This window comes from Mobula hypostoma, chromosome 2 (assembly GCF_963921235.1).
Source record: "Mobula hypostoma chromosome 2, sMobHyp1.1, whole genome shotgun sequence".
NCBI classification, from domain to species: domain Eukaryota; kingdom Metazoa; phylum Chordata; class Chondrichthyes; order Myliobatiformes; family Myliobatidae; genus Mobula; species Mobula hypostoma.
Genome location: NC_086098.1, coordinates 135,178,118 through 135,191,903, shown reverse-complemented (window position 1 = coordinate 135,191,903; position 13,786 = coordinate 135,178,118). Strand labels below are relative to the sequence as shown.

General features: G+C 41.8%; 1 protein-coding gene across 5 annotated transcripts in view; it reads right to left on the bottom strand.

Moving 5' to 3' along the window:
• Positions 1-13,786, bottom strand: part of nphp1 (nephronophthisis 1) — a 93,759-nt gene that overhangs the window by 13,041 nt on the left and 66,932 nt on the right. For 4 of the 5 annotated variants that reach the window (XR_010017033.1, XM_063040712.1, XM_063040713.1 and 1 more), the window contains one exon: positions 2,087-2,131. Coding sequence is in view for 4 of the 5 variants with exons in the window: in XM_063040712.1 (XP_062896782.1) it covers positions 2,087-2,131 (45 nt within the window). In the remaining variant the exon portion in view is untranslated. Of the gene's footprint in view, positions 1-2,086; positions 2,132-4,517; positions 4,897-13,786 lie in introns of those variants that run through there. The other variant, XM_063040715.1, reaches the window with a different exon arrangement.

Genomic DNA, 13,786 nt, shown 5'->3' with positions numbered 1-13,786 from the left:
AATCTTCTAAATTCCAACGAGTACAAGCCCAGTTCATCCAGTCTTTCTTCATATGAAAGTCCTGCCATCCCAGGAATCAATCTGGTGAACCTTCTTTGTACTCCCTCTATGGCAAGGATGTCTTTCCTCAGATTAGGGGACCAAAACTGCACACAATACTCCAGGTGTGGTCTCACCAAGGCCTTGTACAACTGCAGTAGTACCTCCCTGCTCCTATACTCGAATCCTCTCGCTATAAATGCCAGTATACCATTCGCCTTTTTCACTGCCTGCTGTACCTGCATGCCCACTTTCAATGACTGGTGTACAATGACACCCAGGTCTCGTTGCACCTCCCCTCTTCCTAATCGGCCACCATTCAGATAATAATCTGTTTTCCTATTTTTGCCACCAAAGTGGATAACTTCACATTTATCCACATTAATATATGGAGCTTTCTTGGTTTCAAGACTGTTACGAGAATACACATAAAATTAAGATGTTTGCTGGCCTGGGCTAGCATCAGTGGCATCAGCAGTTGGTCTGCCACCTGCCCTCAGGGGAAGGAGAGATAAGGAACAATGGAGCAGCGTCTGGAGATGTGTAATGGAGGGACGTGGGAGAGGGAGCTGTCTGGAGCGGCTCCCCCTTTGAACCCTGAACTGTTTGAAGTGATGGACAGGCGATACCCCAGCAGGGGGATAAAAAGGGACAGGTTCGCTAAGACAGACACACGCCACCCGAGGTAACGAGACCCTGGAAGCGGTGCGCCTCTCACGAGTGGGTGAGAAGTGCCAGACAACGACAAGGGTGGAAAGGTACGATCAGCGGGAACCCGGTGTGTGTCCGCCCTTGCCTGGGTGCCGGGTTCACTGCAGAGGATCGACCGCATCTGGAGGAGGGGTCACAGTCGGTGACCTCAGGTGACATCACCAAGGACCCGCCCAAATGCTGTTTGTGAGCCTTCCCGCTGGTCTGTGAGTGAAGCCGTTCTGAATGATCAGTTGTTCCTATTCTATCTCTCTCTTCCCCCACGTTGTCCACCGCCATGGCAACGATTACTGCGAACTGGACTGAACTTTGAGTCATTTTGAAATTGGTCATTTACCCCTAGACAACGATAGAGCTTGATTGATGCTGTTATCTTAATTCTGTGCACATGTGTGGTTATCATTGTTGAATTGTTGCATTTATTATCCTTTCGATTACTGTGTTGCTTGTTTCTTTAATAAAACTTTCTTAGTTCTAGTACTCCAGACTCCAACTGAGTGATCCATTTCTGCTGGTTTGGCAACCCAGTTACGGGGTACGTAACAAGACCAACTCAGCCTTTCACCTTCAACTCCTTATCTGGTATATTTATGATTATATTGGTGCTGTTTCTTCTATCCATAAACAACTGAAAAATTATTTCCTTCACTGCAAATTTTTAAGCTGCTTTCACTTTCAAAGGGTCTCTTTTTTCTGTATTTTTCTGTCTCCATCTCAGAGGACAAGTTCGTGACCATTATTCATTAGAAACACAAAGATTCCCACTATTAACTTGATTATAATTCTTCTCGTCCTTCGTTCTATAGGGATTCCTTCCCATCTGCCTCTTCTGAATATTTACACATTCTCACTTTGGTTGAAAGGTTTTAGCCACAACTCTGACCTACATTTCACAGCTTGCATATCCCCTTTTGTTTGTTTTCCTTCCCTCATTAACCTATTAAACAGCAAATATTGAGATTAGCTGGGAAATATAGGCTTTACTCTAGAGATGTTCCATCTATCCTATCAATTGTCTTTCCAACATTGAAAACTAATTTGATTTCCTCAGCAGGGAACTGATTTTGGACCAGCAGATCCAAAACAATGGTTAGAGAAAAAGTACACCTCTTTCAGAATCTACAGACAAATTTGTTCTATTGTCTTTTCAGTTATTTTGGTACATCTCTCTTTTGAATGCTATTATTGAATAATTTTATACTTCTACAAAACAATCTAATAGGAACTAGCAATCTTTCAAAAGTCTGTTATTCTCTTTAAATTAACAGTGCCTTTCAATATCATTAACTTACAAGCAAATCTGACTAAAATAAATAAAACTAAACATAAAATTTACCTTCTCTGATCGTTTCACAGTTAATTCCTTCTCAGACCACGCACTCTGTCAAATATAAAACAAACATATCAGTATCAGTGAGAGAGATGTCTATTCCTAGTTACACAGATAATTCCTCAATTTAAAATGCAAGTTGGGGTCAAGATGTTTGAGGCAGCATAGTAGCGTAGAGGTTAGCACAACCAGTGACCCGGGTTCAATTCCCACCGCTGCCTGTAAGGAGTTTGTGCACTCTCCTTGTGAACATGTGAGTTTCCACAGAGTGCTCTGGTTTCCTCCCACAGTCCAAAGGTGCACTGGTTGGAAGATTAATTGGTCATTATAAATTTTCCCATGATCAGGCTAGGCCTGAGGAATGCAGGGCAGGGCAACACAGCTCGAAGGACTGGAAGGGCCTATTCCACACTGCACGTCAATCAATCAATCAATAAATAAATGATGTTCAAAGTTTGAAACATAGCTTGTAGTTTCTGTGGAATATATATAATTATTTTGTCTCAGCTCTTAATCTGCATTGTTCCACAGAGTTATTTCAGGTGTTTCTCAAGTTGAGATTCTAACTAAAAAGAATCATAAGTCTACAGTGCACATAGCTTGATAAGGACAAGCAATCAGTGTTGCCAACATGATTCACAGGTCAAAGTTACAACAAAGGATGCCAAGGCAGTTAAGAAGACAGCAAACAAATGGATAGGTTCTAAGCCAATGACATCTTAGACTCTTTATATTTGAACAATGCACAAATAAAATCCAAACAAAACTGAGCCTTTGATCTGAAGGCACTCACAACATTAAAACATCACAGCACTGACACAACCCTATAAAAAAGTCAAATACACCTGCATTTCTGTAATATTTTTCACCTCCCTTGTAGGATGTCCCAAACTGGTTTTCAGTCAATGAAGTACTTTGAAGGAGAATCACTAATGCAATTTAGTAAGCAAAGAGAATTTTTTTAAAAATACAGTTTCTTTAATCCTTGATGTACGGCATACATGTTCAGGTCAGAATAGTTCCTTTGGCCTCACATGGTCTGCTATTGTTTTATCTAGTTGCTCACGAAAATGCCCCGGCTACAAAAATTTGCCAACAATACCAGGATACACCAGATCAATCCCAACTCTTAAAAGGAGCATACCAAAAGTGCTACCTAGCACAGACAAGTGGTAGGCAGCACATCATCACATTCAATCATCTCACCTCAAAGGCAAACCCAGCTCGTGATGTAGTTGTACCAGTGAGCACGTGTGTTACTATACTGTAAGCTCTTAACTTTCATGGGGCACACATTCCAGAATAGAGTATGAATCCCATACAGTCAAGTTTATATGGTTTATGTTATATGCATGTATAGAGTTAAATGACTATAAAGTAAGGATAAAATCTACAGATGAATCACACATAAATAACAAACTAAAGTGCATAAATACTAAATATCACAAGTTACAGAACAGAGTAACCAGTGACATTTCGAATACAATGGGGCCTGGAGTTCAGAAGCTTAATGGCCTGGGAGAAGAAACTGTTTTCTCATTCTAACCGTTCTTGTTTTTAATGCATTGTAGTCTCCTGCCTGACTGTATAAAGTCAAGGAGGATGCTGGATGGATGGGTGGGATCCTTAATAATACTAAGGGCCCCACATATGCAGCGCTCCTGATAACTGTTCCTGATGGATGGTGGGGAGACTCCTATGATCCTCTCAGCTGCTCTCACAGTCCTTGTAAAAACTTCTGGTCTAATGCTCAGCTGCTCCCATATCAGCTAGCGATGCAACTTGTCAGGACAGTCTCAACAGTAAAGCACAGTTAAGATGGGGGGGGTGGATGTGTGGGAGAGCCTTGCTTGCCTCAATCTTCTTAGGAAGTGGAGGTGCTGCTGTGCCTTCTTGTTCAGGAAGGGGTGATATTAAGGGACCAGGTTAGGTCACCTGTGATGTGAACTCTCAGGAACTTGGAGCACTTAACTCTCCCTATGGAGGAGTCATGTATTCGCAGAGGGAGATGGTTCATCTGCACCCTCCTGAAGTCCGCAATGATTTCCATTGTCTTCTCCACATTCAGGCTTAGGTTGTTCTTCTCACACCAATCCACCAGCCACTCCACTTCCTCTCTATACTCTGTCTCATCATTGCTCTTGACAATGCCAATCACTATTGTGTCAACTGCAAACTTGATGACACGGTGTGAGCTGGATCCTGCGACACAGTCATGCGTCATTAGTGTGAACAGCAGTGGGCTGAGCATACAGCCTTAGGGAGCGCCAGTGCTCAGCATAATGAAACAAGAAACATTGCAGCTCACACGGACTGACTGTGGCCTTACTATTAAGAAGTCCAGTATCCAATTGCAGAGGGGGGTATTGAGACCAAGCAAGGACCATTTCCCCATCAGTTTGTGAGGTAAGATGGTATTGAATGGTGAGCAAGTCTATAAATAGCAGTCTGGCATCTAAGACTCCATTTTCCAGGTGGGACGGAAGAGAGTGGTGGGCAGAGGCTATTGCATCGTCAGTGATCGATTTGAGTGGTAAGCGAACTGGGAAAGGTCCAATGTAGCCAGGAGAAAGCTTTAATGTGCTCCATGACCAGCCACTCAAGGTATTTCATAATGGTTAATGTTAATGCCACTGGACAATAGTCATTTAGGCAGCTTCCTGTTGCCTTCTTTGCCACCTTCAAAACCAAGGAGACAATGAATTGTTCCAGAGATGTTGAAAACATCCGTCTGCACCTCCATCAGTTGGGCTGCACAGTCTTTCAGAATTCAGCCTGGTATACTATTGGGCCCTGAAGCTTTGCATGTGTTGACTCTGGAAAGAATTTGTACGAAAATACAGAAATGAAATAAAAAGGCAAGTACAGTATGCAAAGTGTCATAAATAAAAATCTAATACTTAATAACCTTACCATAATATGCACAGACAACATAACTACTATGAATTTGTTAGGTGGATCCATAAGGATTCCTTGAAACATTATGTTGGTAATCTAACCAGGAAAAGGGCCACATTAGACCTTGTATTGTGAGATGAGCCTGGCAAGGTGATCAGAGATTCAATAGGAAAGCATTTGGAGAACAGTAACGATAACTCCTTGTTTTCCGATAGTTATGGATAAGGATAAGCCTGGAGCTTGGGGGAAAGTGCTAAGTTGCAGAAAGGCTAATCACAGCAGTATTAGGCAGGAGCTGGGGTGAATATTAGATAAGACCATATCTGACTGTTCGGAGTCCTTTAAAAGCCAGCTGGTCAGAAATTAAGACTAACATGTTCCCATGAGGAAATCCTACAAGGATGGCAAGGTTCAGGAAGCCTAAATGATGATAAATTCTGTAAATTTAATCAACAAGTAAAGTGAAGCATATGCAAGGTCTAGGAAGCCCTTGAGGATTATAAAAGAATCAGAAAAAAAAACTAAAATAGGGAATTAGGGGGCTAAAATAGGCCATGAAATAAATGCTTTTGCTGAGTAGCATTATAAAGAATCCCAAGGAATACATACATTAAAAACAAGAGGATAACTAGAGAGAGAGTCACTAGGGGTAGCATAAAATCAATTTTAAGGCAAAGTAGGGAATTTAAGCCTGGGGCCAGAGGAAGAATACAAGTTGAGAAAATCAATATGCACCAAGGAGAAGGACATGAGGGATAGCGAAATCAGAGAGGGGTATGTTGATGTCCTAGTGATGTTGATATCAAGGTGGCGATAATTCTACTATGATAAGGAACATTAAAGGTGGTTAAGTTCTTACTGCTTCATGAAGTCTATTCTAGATTCTTAAAGGGGCAAGAGAGGAGATTTCTGGGGTCTTGACAAAGGTTCTTGTATCCCTCTTTGGATACAGTCAAATTCCCAGAGGACTGAAGATTAGCCAATGATGTTCCTATGATGAAAGAGATAAACTTCAAAATTATGTGTCAGAGAACTATATCAGTGGTGGGGAAATTATTGTAGAAAATTCTTAGGGATAGACTTTACACACATCTGGAAAAGCATGGATTTGTGCAGAACAGATATATCTTTTGAATTTTTTTTATGGAGGTGATGAAGATGTTTGTGGAAGGTAGGTCAGCTGATATTGTCTATATGAACTTTAATAAATCATTTTACAAGGCCCCTCATGGTAGGCTGAACTAGAAGATTAAGACACATAGAATTCATGGAGCCTTAATAGATTGGCTTGGCCATTGAAGGCAGGAGCTAGCAATGGAAGACTATTACTCTGACTGAAGGTCTGTGTAGAATTATGAATAGTGAGGAAAGTTGTCAAAGGATACAGCAAGATATAGATCAGTTAGAAACATAGATAGAGAATTGGTAGATGAAGTTTAATTCAAACAAGTGTGAAGTGTTGCACCTTCGGAGGTCAAACATAAGTGAAAAGTTTACAGTAAATGGCAAGACCCTTCGGAGCATTGATGTACAAAGGGATCTTGTGGTTCAAGTTTATAGCTCCCTGAAAGTTGCTACCAATGTAGACAACACATTAAAGTAGTCATATGGTATTTGGGCCATTAAGTATAAAAGTTGGGAAGTCATATTACAGCTGTATAAAATCTAGGTTGGGCCACATGTGGAACATTAGATGTAGTCTGGGTCACCAAATTACAGGAAGGATGTGAAGACTTTGGTAAAGGTGTAGAAGGGATTCATCAGGGTTTTGCTTGGGTTAGAGATTATTAATTATAAGGAAATATTGGACCACCTTGGACTGTTTTCTCCAGAACTTCAGAGGCTGAGGGGTGACCGGATAGATGTATACAATTTATGAGAGGCACAGACAGGATAGAGTCAGGGTCTTTTTCCCAGGATGGATATGTCAATTCTAGAGGACATAGTTTTAAAGTGGGGGGGGGGGGGAAGAGTTTAAATGATATTTATGAGACAAGTTATTTTTCATGAGTGCAGTAGGTGCCTGGAAGCCAATGCCAGGAAAGTTGATGGAAAGATACAATAGTAACCTCTAAGAGACATGTGGAGAGGTATGCATTTAAGATAAACAGGCAGAGAATGGACGGAGATGGACTACGTGCAGGCAAATAGAATTGGTTTAAATTAGCATGATCAGCACAGAAATTGCTGGAAAGTGTGTTCCTGTGCTGTATTCTACTAGTTGAATAATTATTATGTCAGTTTGCCTCAGTTCAATGTCAACTTCCAAGTTTTAGTGGGTAGGGTCACATTGGTAGTACCATGTGCTCTTCTGATCACCACATTACAAATAAGATATGGAGGCTTTGGAGAGGGTGCAAAAAGATTCACATAGTTTTCTCTGGAGCTTTGGAGGTTGAGGGGTAACCTGATAGAAATAATATTAAGTTATGAAAGACATAGATTGGGTAGATAATCAGAGAATATCCTTGGACTGAGTTGGTAGATGCAAATAACACATGTCACTATGTTTCAATGTACACGTATGAAATAAATTGAATCTTATCTCTTACTGTATCTCATGTGCAGACAGATGAGATTAGTTTAAGTTGGCATCATGATCAGCACAAACACTCTGGGTAGAGGAGCCTGTTCCATTTGTACTCTAGTATGTCCAATGTTTGTGTTCCATTTGCTTCCTAAATGTCGTTTGCTACTTCAATGGTAGTCACTTAGCTATCAGCTGTCAAATGCCATTTATGAATTTGCTGACGACACAGCATTGTTGACAGAATTTGAGATGGTGACGAGAAGGTGTACAAGAGCGAGATAGATCAGCTGGTTGAGTAACGTCACAGCAACAACCTTGCACTCAACATCAGTAAGACCAAAGAATGGATTGTGGATTTCAGAAAGGGTAAGACAAGGGAACGTACATCAGTCCTCATAAAGAAATCAGAAGTGAAAAGAGTGAGCAATTTCAAGTTCTGGGGTGTCCACATCTCTGAGGTTCTATCCAGGGCCAAACATATTGATGCAATTACAAAGAAGGCATGACCATGGCTGTATTTCATTTGGAGTTTGAGGAGATTTGGTACGTCACCAAAGACAATTGCAAATTTCTACAGGTATACTGTGGAGAGCATTCTAACTGGCTGTATCACCATATGGTATGGGCAGACTACCACACAGGATTGAAAGAACCTGCAGAAAGCTGTGAATTCAGTCAGCTTCAGCATGGGCACTAGCATCCATAGCATCCAGGGCACCTTCAAGGAGTGATGCCTCAAAAGGGAGGCATCCATTATTAAGGCCTCCCATCAACCAGGATATGCCCTTTTTTCATTGCTACCATCAGAGAGGAGGCACAGGAATTGAATTGACTTTATTACTTACATCCTTCATATACATGAGTAAAAATCTTTACATTTTCATCTAAATGTGCATTGTGCAATTTATAGTAATTTGTAATAAATGGTATGTACAACAGGACAGTCACTATAACATAGAAATACAATTGTATCAGCGTGAATTAATCAGTCTGATGGCCTGGTGGAAGAAGCTGTCCCGGAGCCTATTGGTCCTGGCTTTTAAGCTGCGGTATCGTTTTCCAGATGGTGGCAGCTGGAACAGTTTGTGTTTGGGGTGACTCAGGTCTCCAATGATCCTTTGGACCCTTTTTACACACCCGTCCTTGTACATGTCCTGAATAGTGGGAAGTTCACATCTACAGATGTGCTGGGCTGTCCGCACCACTCTCTGCAGAGTCCTGTGATTGAGGGAAGTACAGTTCCCATACCAGGCAGTGATGCAGCCAGTCAGGATGCTCTCAATTGTGCCCCTGTAGAAAGTTCTTAGAATTTGGGGGCCCATACCAAACTTCTTCAACCGTCTGAGGTGAAACAGGCGCTGTTGTGCTTTCTTCACCATGCATCCAGTATGTACAGACCACGTGAGACCCTCGGCGATGTGAATGCTGAGGAACTTAAAGCTGTTCACCCTCTCAATCCCAAATCCTCGATGATGTCAATAGGGGTTACCCTATCTCTATTCCTCCTATAGTCCACAACCAGCTCCTTTGATTTTGCAACATTGAGGGAGAGGTTGTTTTAATACCACTGTGCCAGGCTGATGACTTCTTCTCTGTAGGCTGCCTCATTATTATTTGAGATTAGGCATCCGAAGACACACACTCAATGATTTAGGAACAGCTTCATCCCCTCTGCCATCAGATATCTGAATGGTGATTGAACCCATGAACACTACCTCACTACTTTTCTAATTTGACTAAATATATATTTACTGTAATTCACAGTTTTGATTATGTACTGCATTGTACTGCTGCCACAAAAACAACACATTTCATAACATATGCCAGTGATAATAAAACTGACTCGGATTCTTCTGATTCTGGTAACAAACAGCAGAAACCAGTCAAACTCTTCCCTGTTAGGATGCAGTAAATCAAAAGCATACTCTGTTTGCTTTGATATAGTGAAGTTTACAAGTTATTCATTGAACTGCCATTATTGACAGAAATGCCAGGTGAAAGATCATTTAGGGTAGAGTAACTACATTATATTCCAGAAAATGACGGATTGTTAATTAATCTGGGATTAATTTAAGAGATTGCTCTATGTGAAATTTTTTGATTACATGCATTTGTCTCTCAAAATTCAAAGGCATCTGGCCGATTTATTTTACCTAGTTGCAAGCGTACACTGTAGATACCCCTTTTTAAAATAGCTTGTTTATTTAATCTTAAGGAGAAAGAGAACCACAGGTAAACAACATAGATTAGTTAAAGTGCATGGCTTTCATTTTCCACACCAGGCCCTCATCTAGTCCATGCTCAAACCATTTAAACAGCTACTCCAATTGACCTGAACCAGGACCATAGCTCTCCATATCCCTACTGTCCATGCACCTATTCAAACTCCTCTTAAAAGTTTGAATTGAGCTCGCATGGACCACTTGTGCTGGCAGCTCATTCCACAATCTCACGAGCCTGAGTAAAGAAGTTTTCCCTCATATTCCCTTAAAACTTCTCAGCCTTCATCCTTAACCCATGACCTTCTGGTTGTAGTCCCACCCAACCTCAATGAAAAAAGCCTGCTTGTATTTATCGCATCTATAACCCTCATAATTTTGTATACTTCTATCAAATCTCCTCTCAGTCTTCTACATTCTAAAGAATACAGTCCTAATCTATTCTATCTTCTCTTATAACTCAGCTCCTCCAGACCCAGCAAGATCCTTGTAAGCAACACACATCAAAGTTGCTGGTGAACGCAGCAGGCCAAGCAGCATCTATAGGAAGAGGCGCAGTCGACGTTTCAGGCCGAGACCCTTCGTCAGGACGAAGGGTCCTGACGAAGGGTCTCGGCCTGAAACGTCGACTGCGCCTCTTCCTATAGATGCTGCTTGGCCTGCTGCGTTCACCAGCAACTTCCTCGGCCTGAAACGTCGACTGCGCCTCTTCCTATAGATGCTGCTTGGCCTGCTGCGTTCACCAGCAACTTTGATGTGTGTTGCTTGAATTTCCAGCATCTGCAGAATTCCTGTTGTTTGCGTTTAAAGATCCTTGTAAATTTTCTCTGCACTCTTTCAACCTTGTTTACATCTTTCCTGTAGATAGGTGATCAAAACTGCACACAATTCGGCCTCACCAACATCTTACACAACTTCAACATAACATTCCACCTCCTGTACCCAATACATCGATTTATGAAGAACAATGTGCTAAAAGCTTTCTGTATGACCTGATCTATCTGTGATGCCACTTACAACAAATTATGGACCTGTATACCCAGATCCCTTTGTTCTACCACACTCCTCAGTGCCATACCATTCACTGTGTAAGTGATGATAAAGGAGTCAAGTTAAGAGGAGCAAGCAGGAGATTCTATGGATGTGAAAGAGACACAAGAAGGCTAAGTTGCCTCCCAGGTGTCAGAGTCAGGGACACCTTGGATCAGGTCCAAAGCATTTTAAAAGGAGAGGTGAGCAGCCAGAAATTGTGATACATATTGATATCAACAACATAGAGGTAAACGGCTGAGGTCCTGAAAGAATATAGTGAGCTAGGTAGAAAGCTAAAAAGCAGAACCTTAAGGGTAGTAATCTCTGGATTGCTGCCTATGCCATGTTCTAGTGAGTGTAAGAATAGGATGATTTGGCAGATGAATAACTTGACTGAGGAATTGGTGCAGGGGGCAGAGTTTCAGATTTCTGGATCATTGGAATCTCTTCTGAAGAATGTATGACCTGTACAAAAAGGACAGGTTATACGTGAACCTCAGGGTGACCAATACACTTGTGGGTGGATTTGCTAGAACTGCTGGGGGTGGGGGGGAGGTGTTTAAAACTAGTTTGGCAGGGGGATGGGAACCACAATAATAGATAGAAGATGGAAGTTAGTATCGAGGTAGATGTAGCATGTAGAAAATTTGTGAGGAAGGATAAGCAGTTGATAGGGCAAAATTTTAGTAGGTGGGATGGGCTGAAGTGTGTCTATTTTAATGCAAGTATTAGGAACAAGGATGATGAATTTAGAGCATGAGTCAGTATATGGAACTATGATGTTGTGGCCATTATGAAGACTTGGCTGTCATAAGGGCAGGAATGTCTACTAGATGTTCTGAGGTTTAGATATTTCAAAACGGAACAGGGAGGGAGGTGAAAGAGGTGGGAAACTGGCATGGCTAATCAGGGATAGTGTCTCATCTGCAGAAATGGAGACATTGTGGAGGCATTATCTACTGAGTCAGTGAGGGTAGAAGTCAGAACTGGAAGGGAACAATCACTCTACTAGGAGTAGTCAATAGAATGCCCAATAACAACAGAGACACTGAGGAACAGATCAGGAGGCAAGTTTTAGAAAGGTGCAACAATAACAGATAACATAACAAATAATATTGATTGGCACCTCCTTAGTGCAAAAAGCTTGCATGAGGCAGAATTTGTTAGTTGCATCCAGGAAGGATTTCTGACATTATGTAAACAGACCAACTATAGGAGAAGCCATATTGCATTTGTGTGAGGCAATGAAACAGGTCAGAAGTCAGATCTCTCAGAGACAGAGCATTTCAGAGACTGTAACCACAACTCCCTGACCTTTACTATAGCCTTGAAGAAGAATAGGAGCAGACAGTATGAGAAAATATTTAATTGAGGAAGGCAAATTATAATTCTATAAGGCAGGAACTCAGGAGCATAAATTGGGAACAGATGTACTCCGGGAAATACACACAGAAAAATGGAGGTTGTTGAGGGAGTACTTCCTGGGGTTTCTGGATAGGTTTTTCCATTCAGGCAAGGAAAAGATGGCGATGGTTTACAAGAGATGTGGTACACCTAGTCAAGAGGAAGGAAGAAACTTATTTAGGGTTTGGGAAGCAAGGATAAGACAGGGCTCTAGAGATATAGGTAGCCAGGAAGCTAAAGAATATACTTGGCAGAGCTAGAAGGGGGCAATGGAAGACTATGGCGAGTAGGATTAAGGAAAACCCCAAGCTGTTCTACACATATTTGAAGGGCAGGAGGATGGCCAGAGTGAGGGTAGTACCAATAAGGGTTAGTAGACATGTCCTTAGAGACAGTGGAGGTAAGGGAGATCCTTAATGAATACTTTGCTTCAGTATTTACCGGTGAGAAGACCTTAACGATTGTGAGGACAGTGTAAAATAAGCTGATTTTACAGCTTATGTGAAATAAGCTGAAACATACTGCTGTTAGGAAAATTTGAAAAATATTAAGCTAGATAAGTCCCTGGGGCCAGATGGGATGTATCCCAGGTTCCCATGAGAAGTGAAGGAAGAGAGTACAAAGGAGTACAAAGAAGGTTCACCAGATTGATTCCTGGGATGGCAGGTCTTTCATATGAAGAAAGACTGGATGAACTGGGCTTGTACTCGTTGGAATTTAGAAGATTGAGGGGGGATCTGATTGAAACGTATAAGATCCTAAAGGGATTGGACAGGCTAGATGCGGGAAGATTGTTCCCGATGTTGGGGAGGTCCAGAACGAGGGGTCACAGTTTGAGGATAGAGGGGAAGCCTTTTAGGACCGAGATTAGGAAAAACTTCTTCACACAGAGAGTGGTGAATCTGTGGAATTCTCTGCCACAGCAAACTGTTGAGGCCAGTTCATTAGCTATGTTTAAAAGGAAGTTAGATATGGCCCTTGTGGCTACAGGGGTCAGGGGGTATGGAGGGAAGGCTGGGTTCTGAGTTGGATGATCAGCCATGATCATAATAAATGGCGGTGCAGGCTCGAAGGGCCGAATGGCCTACTCCTGCACCTATTTTCTATGTTTCTATGTTTCTAAGAGAGTGCTCAGCCCTAGGTGATGAACTTTGCATCCTCACTGGCCACAGGGAGCAATACCAGATGATTACAGGGTGGCAAATTACATTCCTTTTTTTAAGAAAAGGGAGTAGGGATAACCTAAGGAATTGTAAACCAACAAGTATTACATCAGCAGTGGGCAAATTATTGGAGAGGATTCTTAGAGGCAGGATTTGTGAGTATTTGGTTAAACATGGTCTGATTAGTGATATTCAGCATGGCTTTGTGAGGGGCAGGTCATGCTTCACGAACCAGACTGAACTCTTTGACAATGTGACAAAGCACATTGATAACAGTAGAGAACTGGATGTAGTGTAAGTAGATTTTCGTAAGCCATTTGATAAGGCTCACTATGGTAGGCTTATTCAAAAAGACAAGAGGCATAGGATCCAAGGAAACCTGGATACAGAACTGATTTCTCTACAGAAGGCAGAGGGTGATAGTAGATGGAGTATATTCTGCCTGGAGGTCAGTGTACCA